This window comes from Myotis yumanensis, unplaced genomic scaffold (assembly GCF_028538775.1).
Source record: "Myotis yumanensis isolate MYYU_CA2020_CCGP unplaced genomic scaffold, mMyoYum1.0.hap1 SCAF_16, whole genome shotgun sequence".
Lineage (NCBI taxonomy): Eukaryota > Metazoa > Chordata > Mammalia > Chiroptera > Vespertilionidae > Myotis > Myotis yumanensis.
In genome coordinates this window covers 7,183,369-7,202,812 of record NW_027223767.1, presented here as the reverse complement: position 1 = coordinate 7,202,812, position 19,444 = coordinate 7,183,369, and the positions used below count along the sequence as shown (strand labels likewise).

Genomic DNA, 19,444 nt, shown 5'->3' with positions numbered 1-19,444 from the left:
CATCCCAAAGACAAAAGGGAAAATGGGAAAGAACAGGGAGATCTGTAAATTATACATGTATTAAAGTACCAGGTCAAGGAAATATCAATGAGTTATTGAGCTTTTAAAAAATGACCCAAGACTGCTTCGATTTGTGTTTATGTGGTGGCTTTTCTAAAACAGAATGCATGTAGTGGAGCCTATAATCACTTCACATTTTAAATATGGCACAGGCAAAAAAGTCACGAGACGTTTGTAGCAAACAAGGCCGTGGCCAACTATTACTCATGAGTAGCGTTTTGAGATAAGCTATCAGGTCTGCCCTTTCTGCACTCTTCTCAAGGCCAGCGAAGAGCATTTTTGTTCCAGGGATGTACTTCTTAGGATTCTCCAAATGCTCCATCAGTGTAGCCTCACCCCAGGTGATACCTTTGTTCTTGTTGGCATCCGTGTAAGAAAGTCCAGGGGCCTGACCTGTCTTTCGCCCAAACAGACCACGGAGATTTGGCCCAGCCTTGGGCTTGCCTCCCTTCTCCACAGTATGGCCCTGGGCACACTAATGAACAAAAATCTCCCTGCCCTCCTCAACATCACCCACATTTAAATCGCTCGTTAGTCACGCGCGACACGGAGGTTCCCACTCACCAGCCAGCCGTCCCGCTCTCTGATAAATACAGTTTTATTGGGCCATCACAATGCCCATTCACATATTGTCGAAGGCTGTTTTTCTGCTCTAAAAGCACAGCTGAATAATTGATGGAGACCATATGGCCCACAAAGCCTAAAATATTTGCTACCTGGCCTTTTCCAGAAAAAAAATACTGACCTTGGCTTTAAAGGTCATTTTCAATTTTTTTTCATTAAACAAATAGTGAATCTATTACGTGGCAGGTACAGTTCCAAGCTTTGGAGATACAAGGTTTAGATCCTCAGCACAGAATGCAGCGTATTCACCTGAGTCTCTTCACACAGGACTCCTGCTCACACCAGCCAGAGTTTCCCAAACTATTTTTCCATTGAGATTCACTATAGCAAATACATTTTATGCCTAATCCTTCCTACACACACACACACACACACACACACACACACACACACACAACCAAACCATGTTTGTCAAGATGCATGAATTGCTAGCTACCTGGATTCACTCCTCTATTGCATCCTATTGTAGCCCCTTCCATTAAATCGTTTGATTTTGTTACACATGAATGTCTTGTGACTCAGTGTTTGAAGACTCTTGGTTCACCAGCTTTTTACTGTCCAGCTCTGGTCTCCCCTAGTTTACGAACTAGAAACTATTCCCCTCAGGTAAGAGTGTTCTGCTTCATCCAGGCCAAAGTTTGTTTTGTTTTAGATTTGGTTTTGGTTCTAAATATATGAATTGTTTCCCAATACGTTTTTTAAAAACATGTTCCCCAACATGTTTCTTTTTTAGTGTCCCAAAAGTATTTAAAAAATCAGAGGGCACGGCAGTCAGGAGTCCACTTTCTTACTTGGTCACCACCAGCTGGAGCTGAGAAGTCCTTAGTCCAACATTTGCTTCCAACCTGCCAGCCTTCGCCACAGGAAAAATGCACCTGAAAATCCCAAGAATTTTTATCACAAGCATTAACTCCCCATGACTTCCCCCCCATATAAATATAAAACAGATCCAATTTGTTTTCTTTCCATCGTTAAATCTGGCAGGGCTTCGAGTAGGCCCTCTGGCTTTGGGAAAAGCCATTTTAACAGATACTGTTGGAATCCAGGTCCTCCTACACGGAGAAGAAAGAGTAAGGTCTCATTAGAAAGAAAAACAAGTGGCCTTTATTTCTTTCAAACAGAAACAAAAACAAAACACACCCACGACATTTGATGAAAGAAACAACAAAAATAATTAGAGTCCACCAGGAAATTTAAAAAAAAAAAGGAGATGCCCGTTTTTGTTTACTGAAAAGCGTTGTTTGTGAAATGAAATCACTGGTGGCTGCAGCGTTTTCCTACCACAGACTTTTCAAAACAGTGAGTCTGGGAGAACGTGGCTTCAGTTAAGAAAGGTGCGGAGGGGAGCAGTGGGCTCTGGGAATGGAACTTTAGTTGCTGCTTAATCCAGTTCCCTCTTAAATACCTGAACTTAATGAGACTCCGCCAAGATTTATGACCGTAACAAACACATCATTTCTGACTTTGTCATTCAAACCAGCCTGGCAACTTTGATATTTTCTATTGAAAAGAGAGGGCTAATCCAAGTAAGAACTCTGTAAAAGGGAAACAGAATTTTATTCCCATAATTTGATTGATTACTTCCTACCCTGAACACTCAAGAGAGAAAAAGCAAACTTTTTCCTGCCTGTGCTCGGATTTCTCCCACTAATCTTTTACAAGCAGGCAACAGGCATAAAACACAAATTACTTACACGGATCCATAGGCCAGTCGTGCTAGCGGGCCTCTAAAATCTCTAAGCATCGCTGACTCAAATTCAATTCAGTGCTTTAGCTCACCAGTTGTGGGAGGAGAAAAAAAAATGCTGTAACTTGTTCCATTCTCAGGAATATTTTTTTGTCATTGGTGCAAATCCTCCAAAATTACATTTATGTAATTCAGAGCCTTGTAACTGTTTCCCAAATTGTGTTCTCCAGAATTGTTCCCTGGCCATCAGGAGCCTCAAGATCCTGTGGTTTGGCTTAACCCTGGGCAAGACACCTCAGTTTCTTCATACAAAGAAGACTCTAAGTGGCTTTTAATTCCAACTTTACAACTTACCATTCTATCTGGCTAGAGCCACGTCTGATGTGGCAATGACCTGGTCACTGTACCGAAGGGCTGGGCAGGAACAATGACCAGCTGGCCAGAAATCAATTAGATGAAAGTTACTAATAACAATAATGAAGATAGAATAGTGATTGGAGGTAAAAACTGGGCCATGCCCTCATTGGGAGTATTAATATATCTAAAGAATAAAAAAAGGATCAATCAAAAAGTGCAAATACAGAAAAGAGTGAGAAAGATGGACTTTGGCAATGACTCAGCCAAATTTGTGTGCGGGGGGGAGGGGGGGGGCTGTGAGGGGGTTGTGGAGGGATTCCTACAGTCTACAGGAACAGGCGTTGCTGACGACAGCAGCCAAGGGGCACAGACACCAACTCACCTTGCCCCGATTCCAGGAGCACAAGCAACTGTCTGATTATAGCTCTGATCATATTTTGTTTTCCTATCCAGCTGTTTAGAAGGAAGAAACTTGCTCATTTGGACCAATGACTAGTTGGATTTTTTCATGGTTATTGTGATATTTTAATGGGTGAGGAAAAAATCAATTGAATGGCCCAGGATTTCTGATATGCTCAGAACAATGAGTTCTGTGATCAGATTACTTCTTAAAAAAAAGAATTACACCAAAAGCAGAGGGGGCCTCCATTATTCTATATAGGCCAATGAGCGCACAAGGGTATTTATCAACTACTTTCAAAATTCACTTTGCAACTACATGTTGATATGTTGCCTTGTTTTTCAACGGAAGATGCGGGACCCAGAATCAAACATTCCAAGTCACTCTGCCACATGAGCGGCTGTCTGAGAACACGGAGAATGTTTCGTGGTGGAGCACGGGCATGCTGGGCCCAGCGCCAGTCCTACTATTTGGGAAAGTTACCTTGAGCCTCTATATCCTGATAGATAATGCACCTACTTAATAATACTAATCATATCCATCAAGTTTCCAGACCATGCAGCAGGGCACACAGCAGCATCCAGCACACAGTGAGGGCCCAGCAAATGTAGCCATTCTGGCATGTCTACAATGATAGATGAATCATCCAGGGAGGAATCAGGACGGAAACGCGGGCTTGAACTGCACTTTAGAGCAGATGGATCTAACAGACACACAGAACAGTCCGGCCAACAGGAGAACGGGTGTTCGTCTCCAGCGCATGGAACATTCTCCAGGAGAGACCCTAGGCGGGGCCACAGACAAGTCTGAACAAAAGTAAGAAGACTGAAATCATCGCAAGTATCTTCTCGAACACAACGGTACGAAACTAGAAATCAGTAACGGGAAAACCCACACATATATAGAGATTGAACAATCTGCTCCTGGACAAGTCAAAGAAGAAATCAAAATGGAAATTTATATATATATATATATATATATATATATATATATATATATATATATATAACTGAATAGGGAAATACAACTTATGGGAGCAGCAAAGGCAGTTTGTGGAGGGAGGTTTACAGCGATAAATGCAATAGGTCAAGAGAAAAGGAAGATCTCAAACAACCTCCTTTACCTTTTAAAAAACCAGAAAAAGAAGAAACAACTAAGCTGAAAGTTAGTAGAAGGAAAGAATTAACAACAACAACAACAAAAAAAACAGTGAAAATAAATGAAATCAGACTAAAATGATAGATTTTTATCAAATGTGCATTGCAGGGTTCAAGTGTTTTGCTAATTAAAAAAAAAAAGTTCAAAACGCACAGAGAAAAGTACCAAACAAGTTGGAAATGGCATTAAATCACAGAAATTCATTTTACCTACATAAGCATAAGTAGCCTGTCTTTTGCAGGAAACAGGTTCATAAAACAGATCCAATAAAGGTAAGTGACTCAACAATTAATAGGAAATACTATTAAATTCTCTGATTTTAAGATGTAGCTTGCGTGCGGTTTTGTTTTGCTTACATAAACATGTAATGACAGTTGTGAAAAATGTCAAAGGAAATGCTTCAAGTCGGATTTCCATTCCTCTATCGAGCTGGACTCTCTGTTGCACACTGTGTGTTTGAAGACAGAGCAGAGAATGCCCGCGTGCCCCTAGGCAGGAACTTTGGGTCTGATGACCGGCCTCTGGCTGGGCAGCTCCAGCAGGAAGAACCGCCCGGATGCCCAGGCCTGGCCCTCCTGTGCCCTGAGGGTCAGAGCTTCTGGACCCCCTGGTCCTTTAGCCCCGCGATTGCTCCTGATCTGCTTGCTCCTGTGGCTGACCTCCTAGCCCTCGTGCCTAAACCAGAGGTGAAAAGCACAGAGTATGCGGGTAGAATGTCTGAGCTGGCCCAGGAAATCTAGGCTGTGCTGTTTCCTTAGCCACAAGGCACGTCCACAGCCATGTGCCCATCTCTTCACCCCTGGCAACTGCTCCTCCTGTATTTGTAGCAAAAGAACCAGATGCCCACGTCTGACTTTCCTCTGACCCCTGCCTCAGCTCCTGTGTCCCCAGGGACCTGTCATTTACATCAGAGTTTTTGCCCTCCAGCACGAGAGGGATGCAGTCGGGGTGGGCAACGTCTTAGACCTTCCTCACTTTCCATTTGCCGGAGAAAGAAAGAAAAACAAAACTATCTCTGTGCTGGATTCAGAGACAAGAGAGTAGGAGGGGAGCCACGAGCTGATTTTCACATAAAATCAGCTGAGGGAGGCTGCGCATGTCTGAAGTGACAGGTGCTGGGGTGGCGGGAAAGCCTGCGCTGGGGCCTTCAGAGAGGAGAGAGGACCCCGGACACAGACACAGACACGAGGGAGCTGCCACAGGGCATGCAGGCATATGCCCTGTCCCTCCGTGCGGATGCATCTCCTGCCATCTCTGTTGATGGAGCTGTTTTTCCTTTTGTTTTAGAATAATTTTAGGTTTTAAACTCGTAAAAGAAATAGTAGAACGAATTCTCATATGCGACTCTGCCTTAATTCTCCTAAGCTTGTTATCTTGCATAACCCTAGTGCTATGAACGAAACCAAGAAATTAACCTCGGTAGAATACTATGGGCGGTCACCAACTGGTGGCCCGTGGACCACTGGTGGTCCGTGAGGTCCAAAAGGTTGGCGACCACTGGACTAGACCACTCACATTACTCACATTCCCCCTTTCCCATGAACGGCCTTGTTCTGTTCCAGGATCCAATCAAGACTATCACCTTTATTTACTCATTAGCGATCAGTCTCGCTTGCCTCCTCCCATCTGGGACAGTTTATCAGTCTTACATCATCTGGACTTTTTCCAAGAATATCAGTCAGGAATTTTGTAGATGCCCCTCCATTTGGTTGGTCAAATGTCTTCTCATGATTAGAGCGAGATTATGGAATTGGGAGGAGAATCCCCCACGGGGGGAGGGGAAGGGACATCCACATGATAACAAGAAACATTAACCTCACCACCTGATCAGGGTGGTGTCTGCCATGTTTCTCCACCTTAACATTCCTATTTTTCCCTTCCCTCCTGCATTACTTTTACCCTGAGCCTCCCCCACCCCCCCCACCCCCCCCCCACCCCCTCGACATGTCGCCCTGGCTGGGCACTGGGCTGTGGTCCCAGGAAGGCTTCCTGGAACTCTAGAAGCACTTCCCATACAGCATCCTGGTGAGCAGGGCCTTGGCAGTGCATCTCGGGACATGAAGGGTTAAACGGACTTCTGTGTGCTCCCTGTTAGGAGTCACAGGACCTTCCTCCAGAGCCTGCACAGCACGGGAAGGAATAAGGCTGCCTGCTGAAATAAAATCATCTGGAAGTATTTTCATTGGAGGCTGGCTTTCAGAAACAGAGGCAAAACACACTAACAAAGCTAATCTGGGGCATATGGCATTCTTTTCAGTCATGTGCATTTCTAATATAAATCTCCTAATCATTTATATCTTGTTTTTCAGATTTATTGTGAAGGCAAGTCTCTTTTATTCCTCTCCAAAGAATAAACTCCCTACCTGAAAGAAGCGAGCGCAGGCAGAGAGTCAAGGCAGCTCAGCCACACCGGCAGATCATACTTGCTGTAAGTGCCCCCTAACACAGCCCCACCCCGCACCCCTTTTTCAGTTGAGACTGAATTTAGATTGAGATAATGTTTTCAAAGTTCAGCCAATTCGGTTCCTTGCTGACTGTCCCTTCCACTAGGTGGCGCTACAGGTCACATTCAAAGTAATCTGCTCTCAGGAGACAGTGAATAAATTTAAAAAAAAAATTTCAAGAATACCACAAGCTTAATGTCAAGTACTTCATTCTTCATAAACACTTCCCCTTTTCTTTTGACATTTGCTGTCATCTGACAACTTCTGAATCAAGCCTAATTTGAACTTCTGAAATCCCTTCCTGACGTGTTCATAGGAAGAATGTCAATGTGAGAGGCATGATAGGGACCACGTGAATAATGCAAAAAGCAGAAGTTTCTATGGTTGAAGGCAAAAAACTGGGAAGATGCTTCAATCCACTGAACTGGGCATTTCCTCAGTTTCTAAGTTCTGTTCACGTAATTTTATTTATTAACTATATCAATATCCCCTGCAGATATTTTTAAGCTGCATCACATTTAAAGTGCTGGCAAACATGTTTAAGACAGTTTTACAAATGCCAAACCTAGAAAGCTAAAATAGTACTTGGGTGTAATTTCCTCTTATTACACATTAAAAACATATATTCAATAAGAAACCTCAACTTCACAAAGTTAGCTCATCACTTAAGCAGAAACACATTTCTAAAAGCTTGCAGTCTATATAATATACCTGGGAGACACACCAAGAAATGGTAGTTTTTAGCAGCCAGGTTACTATTACTTGGTGGAGAAAGACCTCCCCCTAAGGAAACCTGCTAAATATATAAAATTCCCGACTTGGCCCAGCCCTTGGACTGGTGGTAACTGCAGTTTGCGATTGTTCAAATCCGTCCCTTGGAGATGCGAGGCGCGCTGTGGTTTACACCTGGCGGCCGGCTTGTCTGACTCCCTCCGCAGGATGGAGCATCGGTATGTGGGAGGTTACCCCGCTGTCACTACTGCACCGGCTCAGGGCGTTCCCATGACCCCTCCAAAAATACCGATTTGACACATATTTCCTGACCAACCAACACATGTATATGAGACAACTATTTTGCCAGAGTGTTTTCCTTTGAAGGAGAAGGCAGATTTTAATATTGTGGAGGATTCTCACTCATACGTGGCTATGCATTTGACATGAAACATAACAGCACATTATAAATCGCGTGGTTATGCAGAAATATTTGCTCACACGAGGTATTCCAGGACCAAGCTGAATGTAGCTTTATTGCTGTTCTTGCTTTTAGGGCCTGGACTCGGTATCCCCAAAGCCTGTCCCATAGCAGGGTAACTGATATTGTTCAGATGTTTCCTAACCGCTTCATAACTTCCCTGTGACCAGTCCATCCCTTCCCCCTCCTGGAGGTGTCTGGTCTTGCCCCAAGTGCGTGTGGGGATGCAACCCACAGACACACAGAACGAGGCTATCTGACTTGTTTGCTGGGCAGTCTGCCGGGAGGAGGGGCCCAGGGCCGACGCTCAGAAAACAAGTGGCAGCACTGTGGCTTCTCCACCAGCCCGTATGCCACCTCTCAGGGACGGAGGTGGCCACCACCGAGAGCTCTGGGGACTGTATGTAGGAGAGAAACTGTATCCCCTCCCCCCCAGACATGTGCCCTAGACTCAGGGTCCAGAGCAACTTTGTCCTGCTTCCTCCTACTCTAGCCCCCTCCCCATGTTCTTAACTCGTCCCTAGGGACAGAGAGACCGCTTCGGACTTCAGCCATGTGACCGAGCCCGGGTGGCCAGCCCTGCAGCTCCCTTGGCTCACATTTCGTTTCCAAGCCTCGGCGCAGAAGGGCCTGCGGCTCAGGAGGGTGGGAACTGCACACGGAGGTCCTCTGCAGCTGCTCCCAGCTGCTGCCAAACGCCGACTGCCCGAGAGGAACCGAAGCTCCTCCACTCAGCCTGTCCCTCCCTGGACTTGAGAAAAAACACGGTAATCGGGGAAGGCCACAAAACTTCGGTCGGGGGAGAACCGACTCCCAAATACCAGGGAAGCAATCTTTGATCTTCCTGAACGCTGCGGAGTAAAACAATTTAGGTGATACCGATCTCCGCTGAAACTGTCCAGTCTCACCAAGGAAAGCAAATCAAAACGTAGGGAATAGATGTGCCAGCATAGACGACGGGATAATAAATACTATCCTGTCCTAAAATATGAAACTAAAGTGCTAGAGAAACCAAACATTTACGTGCGCACACACATATAAACGTGTGTATATATATTCATAGAGAGAGAGAGACACACCCATATACATAAATACACGCATCTTTAAATCCTTCATGAGTAGGTATGCCTTGTCTTCAGAGAAAAAAGCACACCTTCTGGCTGGTGCAGGGGAGAGGGAGGCCCTCCTATGCAATCCTAAGCTCACCTGCTCTCGAATCCCATAGAGGCATGTGGTCGTGACTTCCAGAAAAGATCTGAATGCCTAGAAGCCAATGAAGCAACTCCCTGCTCTGCTTTATGAACCCACCACACGGACAACGGAAATGGAGACTATTCATGGCAAAGGATTGCTTTCCCGGGACGTGCAAGCCACAGACATTTGTTGTCCTGATATCATGTCTGCTATTTTAGACTCATCCGTGTGGAGTTTCATATCCAGAAAACTACACGGCAGCAGCCTGAGTTATCATTGACAAATCTCCTAGAACATGAAAATTTGCTTTTGTTTCATTTATTTTAGAATAATGTTAGGACATTTTAAATTAATTAGAAGAAATCCTTTTTTAAATATTTTTAAATAAGTTTTCTTTGCCTTCATTACCAATTTGTTCAAAGAAACAGTTGGTTACACTCTTCTTGGGATGCAGTTTATAAAGCACCTTATTTTCCCCCAGCATGATAAATATATTGAAACGTCCCAGCAAGGCATTTCTAACCCTCAAACTCATTCCCCAAGGGATTCTCTCCAACTTCCTAACAGCAACAGATTGCTCCCTTTGTCTGGACAGTAGGGGGCACTGCCACAACAAACTATTAGGGGCAGAAAAACAGGGCTAGACATGTATTATGATTCTCCCATATCATTCATTGAGCATCTAAAAGCTATTATACAGATCTTTCTCTTCCACAATTCACATCAGGGTGCAAATACTAGGACTTCCTGTTTGTGTGTGTGCACACACAAGTGGTCATCAGTATGGATTAGAAGTGCTATATTACAAATTTTGGTCTAACTAAAGAAAGTCTAACTGAACCCCTTATTCTAAAATACTGGCTAAATACAAGCAGCTGAAATGCACTTAACAGTTAACCCCTGGCAGGGTAGTTGGTTAGAGTGTCCACCGGATACGCCAGGGTTGCAGGTTCCATGGCTGGTCAGGGCACATACAAGAAGCAACCAACGAATACATCGATATTAGTGGAACAATAAGTTTATGTTTCTCTCTCTCCCTCCACCCCCCTCTCTCTAAAAATCAATAAACAAAAAAAATTAAAACGTGCTTAATAGTTAAGTGGCATTCTGTGTGGGAGATTTATTTTTCAAGGTGAAGTCTTCAGTCTTTCTCACAAACATCAAACTCTAACTTCAGGGCCAAATGAAAGGGAACTGTGGCAAAATTTCATTAAATAATCACATAATCCAGGCTCCACAGCTTGGATTTTTTTTTGTAATGAGTTTCCTATGTAATTGAGTTAAACTTAAATTTATGCATCCAATAAAAACCCATTGCAAATGGCAAAACAAAGACATTGCTCCAACACTTGGAAAATTAAATTCACCAAACCATGAAGTCTACTGTGCAGTTATTTTTGTAACCACCATAAATTGCTTTATAGAACTCCTCTGCTGGAGTAAACAATCCAAAGAAAGATTTACTTTACAACGTGCATCCCGTTTCCAAATAGAGAGTGCTCTAAATGTTTATGACTTTTCCCCTTTTCTCTTGCTCTCTCTCTCTCTCTCTCTCTCTCTCTCTCAATACTTGTGTTTCTAGTTACCTTGAAGCCTTCCTTCTCTCTCACAAGCTCAGAAAGTCCCACAGAAAATAAGATCCAGGTCTCCAGGTCTCTACATACCGTATACTGGGCCCTCAAACACTCATTTCTGGAATAAGAAGAAACAGTACTACTTTGTGGAAATAAAGTCTAAAAGGTAAAATTTAAATAAAGGGTTTTAGTACTACACATTTCACCATATAGAATAGCACCCCAGAGCCAAACACTGTCTTAGATATTTGGGGCAGTCAGCTTGCAATGCGTTCACTTATACACTGTACGAGGCCGAATTCATTGGGAACTGCTACAGATAAGAGTTTTAGGGGTCTTTAATCACTTCTTTCTTGTGTCCTTGATGGAAAAAACAGAGCTGCCTTTGTGCTAAAAAGAAGGACCTGTTGTTTTCAGATTCAACAGGTCATTTTTATAAGAACTTCCCAGAGGATACAACATAAATGACAGAAACACAAGGGGATTTTTTAAGAGACTGATGATTTTAAATGATATATATCCCACATTAAGGAAAGGTTGTTTGTTTTTCTTTCCAACCAATGAAAAGTTACTGTTTTAAAGTATTTAATGTTTGAATTTGACTTTTAGGACCAAATGTTTTCTCATGAGTTGGGTTACTGTAAATTCAGCTCCTGAAAGCTATCTGAGAGTGTGTCTGACCCCTCATGTAAATAAACTTGTCAAATCATGTCCATTTCTGTTCAGGGGATGCATGGTTGATTTAGTGGGCTTTTGATATATATTTAAATTGTGTTGTAACCTTTGTAACACTGTTTCTGTTAAAATGACAAGGAGACTGCACATTTAATGAACAAGCTAAAACTGTGAAATGGAAAGTCCGGGCCACACGATTTCTCCTTGTTCTCAGAGTAAAGAAAAAGGCCAGTATTTTATGGCAAACAAAGTCCAGGTGACACTAGGATTTATTAGAGTTTGGCTGATTCTATTATTAAAAGTGGGCAGAATCTGAGAGGACTGCTACATTTAAGATTAAGATCTAAATCAGACTTGTTTCCTAAACTCTATTAGGAGGGTTTTTCACCATGTAACCAGAGTCCTTATATTTTGTCCTTTTCTTCTTTTTTGTTTTTGTTTTTTAATTGACTACCGAATTCCTAAAAAGAATTGTCTGAAGCACTCTGGAAAAGTTTCTGGAAAAGTTTCTGGCAAGCCAGAGACAAAGGGCACTTACTCTCCTTTATAAATATAGATAGCACCGGGCAAAACTCATTCCTCGCCCCAAACAAAAGTTATTACCAAGGACGCCTTCTTTGAAGCACAGTGACCCGTTGCTGGCACTTGCTCCAACATATTTTTCCCAACTTCCTGGACTCTGATTCTTGACACTTTTATGAAGTTTCTATATTACCACCTAGAACAAGTCTCTGGGAGTCAAGGTGAATAAATACATGGCGGCTAAGACTGCATTCATCACAGGGAATTGCCCAGGAGGGAACGGAGAAGTAGAAACAGGCTTCCTCCGGAGAGGGGTGTCCACCCAATAATTGATAAACAGGATCTAGCTTGTGTGAGATTTCTTTCTTCTTTAGCTAACAAACATCCTCTCACAGAGCAGGAGGAAAAGATGAGATTGGCTATTTGGGGGAAAGGGAATCCTGAGGACTAAGGAAAAAACCCTGAAGGCCCAAATTGCCCACCCACCCACCTGCAAAGTGGATATCACCCACTCTCCTGGTAAAAGGAAGGCGCCCCGCGAGTTAAGGACAATTACTGAGGACCTGTTGCCTTCTTCCTGAAATGGGGAAGGAGCTGAATTGGGGGTCAACATGGGCTCTTTAGAGCCCTCCCTCCACTGCCTCCCCAAACACACCAGCGCTCTGCCACCCCGCCAGTGCCCCGCGCCAGCTCACCGGTACCAGGCGAGGCCCTTGTCGTAGCTTCGGTCGAAGAAGTGGGGCTCGGCGCCCACGGCGCGCACGTCGGGGTGCACGCGCAGGAACTCGAGCAGCGCCCGCGTGCCGCCCTTCTTCACGCCGATGATGATGGCCTGCGGCAGCTGCTTGCTGCCCTCGTCCAGCAGCAGCTCCAGGGTCCCCGGCGGGGGCTCGGCCACGCTACTCCCGGCCCCGGAGCCCCCGGGACCCCCGGCCAGGCTGGGGGTCTCCTCCTCCCAGGCCGCCTCCTCGCCGCCGTCGCGCCCGGGGGGCCGCCGGCGCCTCCGCCACTGCCGCAGCTGCCAAAGGCGAGTTCTCTGTGCCGCGGGCCACGCCGCCAGCTCCTGGGGGCATCCGGCCAGGGCGCCGCGACCCGGGGCGCCCGCCTCCTCGCCAACCGGCAGCCCCACGACGGGGCCCGACAGGGTCCGGCAGCGCTCGGCCAGGCAGTAGAAGACGTACAGGGACGTGAGCAGGGAGCAGAGCAACAGCAAGAACTTCCGAAAGATGCTGCGGGACAGCGGCTCGGCCGGGGCGGGGTGCGCGCCAGCCGGGCCCGGAGAGGCCATCCTAGCCGGAGGCGACGTCCGGGAGCGCGCGGGCCATGCTAGGCCGGGACTCCTCCGGGTGCCAGGACATCCTCCGGGAGCTGCCCCCCTGCTGGGGAGCCAGGCCCCGGGAGCCGGCACGGGAGCCCTGCCTCGGGTCGGGGGCGGGACGGGAGACACGGTGCCGTGCTTAAGAGACCATCGTCTGAGACTCGCCAAGTCCGGAGCCTGGCGGCAGGTTTCGGCGCCCAGTTCTCAGAGTCGCGGAAAAGGGGGGTCTCCGCGGCTGTGGCGAGGGCGCGTCTTAGCCCGGCCCGGGCGGCACTCGGCCCCGATCTCCGCTCAGCGGCCGGGCATCCCTCGCTCCGTCCCTTGAGGACGCGCTGCTGCTGCTGCGGAGCCGCTGAGCTCCGTGCGCTCCAGACAGCAGTAGCGACAGTGCCTCCCGGCCCCGCTTCCCGGTCTTCGCTTCCTAGGGCCCTGGTGCGAGGTCCCCTGAGGCCCGCACCCCGCAGTCCGCCCCTCTCGGGGCGCGCCCGGCGGCTCCCAACGGCGCGGGCGCCCTACCTGGGAGCCGCGCGGCGGGTCGGGTTGCGAGGGACCTGTCAGCGCCGCGGCCGCAGCTCGCAGGCGCTCCCTCCTGCCTCCCGGGCCGCCGCTGCCGCCACACGTGGGGCGCCCAGGACAGCAAACTTGGAGGTGACGTCAACGGTGGGCCCGACCAGCCCCGGGACCGGCCGGGTGGGATGGAGAAAAGGTGGCGCGGACCCCGCAGCCGCGGCCCAATGACATCGGAGAGGGCGGGCGCGGCCAGGGCGACGCCCCTTCTCCTCGCCGCTGTCCCTCCCTCCCCCGCCGGCGGCCGCGCCCCTCTCTCTGGAGCTGGAGGCGGCGGCCCCCGGGACGTCAGACTGACGGCCAGAGCTGCCAGATCCCCGGGGCCTGACTTCCACCAGCGGACACTCCCTGGATTAGGGGTTCCCAACGCCTCCGGCTCGGCTCAGCCCTTCGCGGCACTGACCCCGTCCGAGTCGCCGGCGCCCCTCTCCCCGCCCGCCTGGTCGCGCTGTCCTCCCGCGCCCCGCCCGCTCCTCCCGGAACCCTCCGAAGTTTTGCGGAGCAGTCCCAGGGCTGCTGCGCGCTGCGCACCATGTGTCCCTGGCGGGCGGGATCCCCCCTCGCCCTCCATGGCGACTCGGGGAGCACCTCTTAGGTGAGGAGGCCCGGCAGGGAGGCTGGTCTCCCCGCCGCTGTGTTTGTAGTTATTTTTCCTTTTGATTGTTCTCCCTTCTATTAATTTAGGATGATCAGGAGTTCCCCGACCTAGAAAGGAACAACCTCTTAGGAGAGAAGCCAATAAATCAAGATGAGAAATTAAGATTAAAAAAATACATCAACTTCGATTCCAAATCCATATGCCCAGTTTTTGATGATGGATTTTTTTAAATGGTGTGTGTGTGTGTGTGTGTGTGTGTGTGTAAAAGAGTTAAATGTCCTTTTATAAATGGCGATTTCCCCTCTTTTGCCTCCTCTGACCCCACATCCTCTCCTTGCGCCCCTGGGAGATCAGGTCAGGAAGGGCTACAAATCGCCCGGCAGTTTAATGGAGGGAGGTCGGCCGTGGAACCTGCATGAGGCAGGTCTTTATTCCAATCCGATTTGTTCCTGATTTCTTGGCTTCCTCCTCTCAGCAGGATGCCCCACAATGTGGGCGGTAGCCTGGCTGGCACACCAGTTCCTGTATGTGGCTGAGGCAGCCTGGGCCGGCCTGGGTGCTGACCCAGGGCCCCCAGCGGGCGCATCAGTGTGGCAAGAAACTTGGGGGACTCCTGCTCCCCAGTGTTGGGACTGTGCGCCCTTCTCTGCTGGGCTCTGTTTGGCCTTGGAAGTGGCAGTCACGAAAGTCCTTTTTAACCTTCCAAAGGGACCCGAGTGGCTCTAGCTGTGCTGGGAAAAGTGGCTGCGCGTGCCCGCCGGATAGATAAATGCGCAGTGCTGGACATGGTTTTATGTTCATGAAGCACCCATCCCAGCTTCTTCCACAAGCCAGCGAAGAGCTTATTACATTCTGATGCCATAAAGCAGTGGGCTTTTACAAGGATAACAAACAAATCCTGCCAAGTTTTAATGCCTCGTTGTGTGCTAAAATTGGATATCGACAAACCAGTTGAGGTTTAATACTAACTTGAGATTTAGTGTATTTTAAAGTTTTTCTCTAGTTATTTCAGTCTGCGTTCCAGAAGAAAAACGAACAACAAAAAAATCAGACCATTTTAAAGTAAGTGCTTACAAACATGTCTAGCTTTTCTCCTCCTGAAAACGATGGCTTCCAAGACCCCTCCCAGCTCCCAAATGGTGGGATATTGTGTTTCTGCTTTCACATTTCCAGCACAGGTGATTGCTCCATGTGAGTGTTAGAAATACACATTATGTAGGAGAGATGTGCATTCCGGAGACCACTCACTAGTTATCCAGGGTCTCACTGTACAACCTATATAATAAAGAAGTAATATGCAAATTAACCCTCATGCCCTCACAAGATGGCTTCATGGGACAACCCGGCCAGCGGGAGGGCCGTGAGGAGAGACCAGGCAGGCGGGGGGGGGCACTTGGGGGCGATCAGGCCAGCAGGGGCGTAGTTGGGGGTGACCAGACTGGCAGAGGGGGGCAGTTAGGGGCGACCAGGCTGGGGGGGGAGGGAGCTGGTGGCAATTAGGCTGGCAGGGGGGGAAGTGAAGGGTGACTAGGCCGGTGGAGGGGCAGTTGGGGGTGACCAGGCTGGTGGGGGGGGGGGGGGCAGTTAGGAGAGACCAGACCAGCATGCAGAGGCAGTGAGGGGTTATCAGGAAGGCAGGCAGGTGAGCGATTAGGAGCCAGCAGTCCAGGATTGTGAGAGGGATGTCCCTGGGATCGGGCCTAAACCGTGAGGGGTCCTGGATTGGAGAGGGTGCAGGCTGGGCTGAGGGGGCCCCCCCTCCCATGCATGAATTTCATGCACCAGGATTCTAGTTAAAAATAAATATGAGCCACAGCCCAGTGGGTGTGGCTCAGTGGTTGAGCATAGACCTATGTGAACCAGGAGGTCATGGTAGATTCTCGGTCAGGGAACATGCCTGTGTTTCCAGCTCCATCCCCAGTAGGGGGTGTGCAGAAGGCAGCTATCTTTACATATAGATACATTATATCTAACCCACCTTTAAAAAGGTAGAGAAGCAGGTGAAATTAAATTTAGTAATATATCTGCTACACCTAAAAGTGTGATTTTTATATGTAGTCAATATAAAAATAATTGACGTAATTTACATTCTTTCTTTTCATACCAAGTCTTCAACATCACATTTCCAGCTCTTCTTTTAAATATATCTTATTGATTTTTCAGAGAGGAAGGGAGAGGAATATAGAGTTAGAAACATCAACGAGAGATAAACATCAATCAGCTGCCTCCTGCACACCCCCCACCAGGGATGGAGCCAGCAACCAAGGTACATGCCCTTTACTCAGATTGAACCTGGGACCCTTTAGCCCACCTGCTGATGCTCTATCCATTGAGCCAAACCGGTTAGGGCCTTCCAGCACTTCTTTGTTGGGACTAGCCACGTTTCAGTGCTCAACACCACACGTGGCTAGTGACCCCCACATTGGACAGTACAGATGGGCAAGAGGGGTTTATCTCTGAGTCCCAACAGAAAACAGGTAGCACATTTAAATTAGGGTAATTCTTAGAGGGCTTATTTACAAAAGATTTGTTACAAAGTAGTAGGAAAGGCAAATATGAGGGTGTCGTAAGTGTTTCCCTCCACGTTCTGCGTGGTTCAGGGTTCGGGTCTGGAAGTGGAGCCGCACACAAATGAAATAGAAAAGACATAAGATAATTTGGGAATATGGGGGACCAGGCGAGCAAGTCCAACTCAAGAGGAAGGACTTCCACTGTGCTCAGGCCTCACCAAGCTTTTATAGTGAGAGGTAAACAAGGTAGTGATTACCATAGTTACACAGTTCTTGTGAGTTTCACTTGTTTTGACCATGGTTACACTTCCTGCACTTCCTCATCCCATTAGCTTTCCCAGATAAGATCTAGGGAGTGTTATAAGGTCAAGCCTAATTATGCTAAGAGGACTGTGCCCTTTAAGCTAGGACTTGTTTGTGACTTTGCCAGCAGGCCAGTCTGAGGCTTAACCCTATATCAGTTTCCCACGTGAGGGTACAATGCAACACCCTGGGCCAGCAGCATTGGGGTTGTTACCACATTTCAGTCTCAGGAAAGAAGGAAAGGACAGCTTATCACAACCAGAAGGAAAAGGTCATCTAAGGAGGCCCTTGAGAGGAGCAGGAGCTCAGCCCAGGCAAGGCAAGTTCTCAACAAAGGGTCAGGGGGAGAGAAAGATTTTTGACAAAAACAAACAAAGAAAACACAAAACCAAAAAAAAAAAGAAAGAAAGAAAAAACCACCACACCAACAACAAAACAATAGGGGACAGATATGTGGCATATGTCTAATCATAACAAGATTGATTAAAGTCCCACGAATTCCCATGATAACATTAGTTACAGTCACACCACAGCCCTTTACTAATAGAAACAGCTTCTTTCCATTCACTCAGGGGCATTTGTTAGAATGCAGCCAGTCACAGTTCACCATTATTATGGAACTTTGGAGGGAGAAATACGGCTGCCGAAATACCAAGACGCGCTGTGGAGGTTGCCGCCAGGCCTCCTTGTTTCTCCCTTGCTCTTTGTTGTTCCATGGGAAAGTGCAGGGCCACTCCTCACAGGTTCTTCCAGGAAAGCTCCTGCCACCATAGAAGCTGGTCTGTGCTCAGCGGGGAGGTAGGTGAGGGTGATGTTCCCTGCCTTCCAGCTTCCTTCTCTGCAGCCTTGTCTCCCCTTGGTGGGTGCCCACTTCTGCTCCACCATCATCCAAGGCCTCCTACCCACAGGCCCTTCTTAGCCCTGGATCTTATAGACCCATCCACTCTACTGTACCAAAGATCACTTACCTTCCTTCATCCCTACCCAGAGTGTTTACTTAAACATTATTTTAAACTTAGAAATATAATTTCAGCCCAACTAGCATGGCTCAATTGTTGAACATTGACCTATGACCCAGGAGGTCATGGTTCAATTCCCAGTCAGGGCACAGGGAGCAGGCTTGATTCCCCAATACAGGGCATGCAGGGAGAATCCAATCAATGATCTCTCTCATCATTGATGTTTCTATCTCTCTCTCCTTCTCCCTTCCTCTCTGAAATCAATAAAAATATATTTTAAAAAAGAAATATAATTTCAATGACTTTCTTCTAGCATCAGTAATTTGTGTTTATGTAAAACACTTAATATACAATGAAATAGAAAGAATAAAGTAAAACAAAGCACACTCAAAATTTCATTGCCTAGAGATGACTGTGATTAATATATTGGTTAGTTTCCTTTAAAGTTTATATATATATATATATATATATATATATATATATATATAGTGGACTTTGAACAATGCAGGGGTTGGGGCACCATGGATACCAAAATCTGCAGATGCTCCAGTCCTGGTATAAAACGATCTGGAAAAATGCATATAGTCGAACCACCTCATCCACAGGCTCCCGACTGGTAAATGAAAACAGTATGGCTAATGATAAAAAAGATCAGCATATAGGCAGACCTGTGCAGTTCAAACTTGTGCTATTTAAAGGTCAACTACATAAATAGATATAGATATAATATACAGTGCTACAATAATTATATATAATAATTACATAACATAAAATATATTTATATAACTTATTATACATAAAACAATATATACTACTATGTATTATATGTGTATATGATTTATTATATAATACTAGAGGCCTGGTGCACAAAAATTTGTGCACTCGGGGGGGTCCCTCAGCCTGGCCTGTGCCCTCTCACAGCCTGGGATCCCTTCGGGGATGACCACCTTCTGACTTAGGCCCACTCCCCGGGAAATCAGGCCTAAGCTAGCAGTCAGATATCCCTCTGGCAGCTCGGGAGCCCTCGGGGGATGTCCACTTGCCAGCAGGGAGCAGGCCTAAGCTGCAGTCGGACATCCTTAGCACTGCTGAGGAGGTGGGAGAGGCTCCCGCCACCACTGCTGTACTGGCAGCCATCAGCATGGCTTGTGGCTAAGCAGAGCTCCCCCTGTGGGAGCACAATGACCACCAGGGGGCAGCTCCTGCATTGAGCGTCTGCCCCCTGGTGGTCAGTGTGTGTCATAGTGACTAGTCATTCCCAGTCATTCTGCTGTTAGGGCCAATTTGAATATTACTCTTTTA

The 19,444-nt window shown here is 47.2% G+C and overlaps 1 protein-coding gene and 1 pseudogene across 1 annotated transcript in view; both read right to left on the bottom strand.

The window, feature by feature from the left end:
- LOC138993917 (heparan sulfate glucosamine 3-O-sulfotransferase 3A1) overlaps window positions 1–13,403 on the bottom strand; it is a 100,686-nt gene extending 87,283 nt beyond the window's left edge. The window contains exon 1 of the mRNA XM_070393398.1: window positions 12,583–13,403. Within this exon, the coding sequence (XP_070249499.1) occupies window positions 12,583–13,175 (593 nt within the window). The 5' untranslated portion in view covers window positions 13,176–13,403. The remainder of the gene's footprint in view (window positions 1–12,582) is intronic.
- LOC138994513 (cytochrome c-like) lies at window positions 191–3,208 on the bottom strand (annotated as a pseudogene).
- Window positions 13,404–19,444: the final 6,041 nt, after the last annotated feature.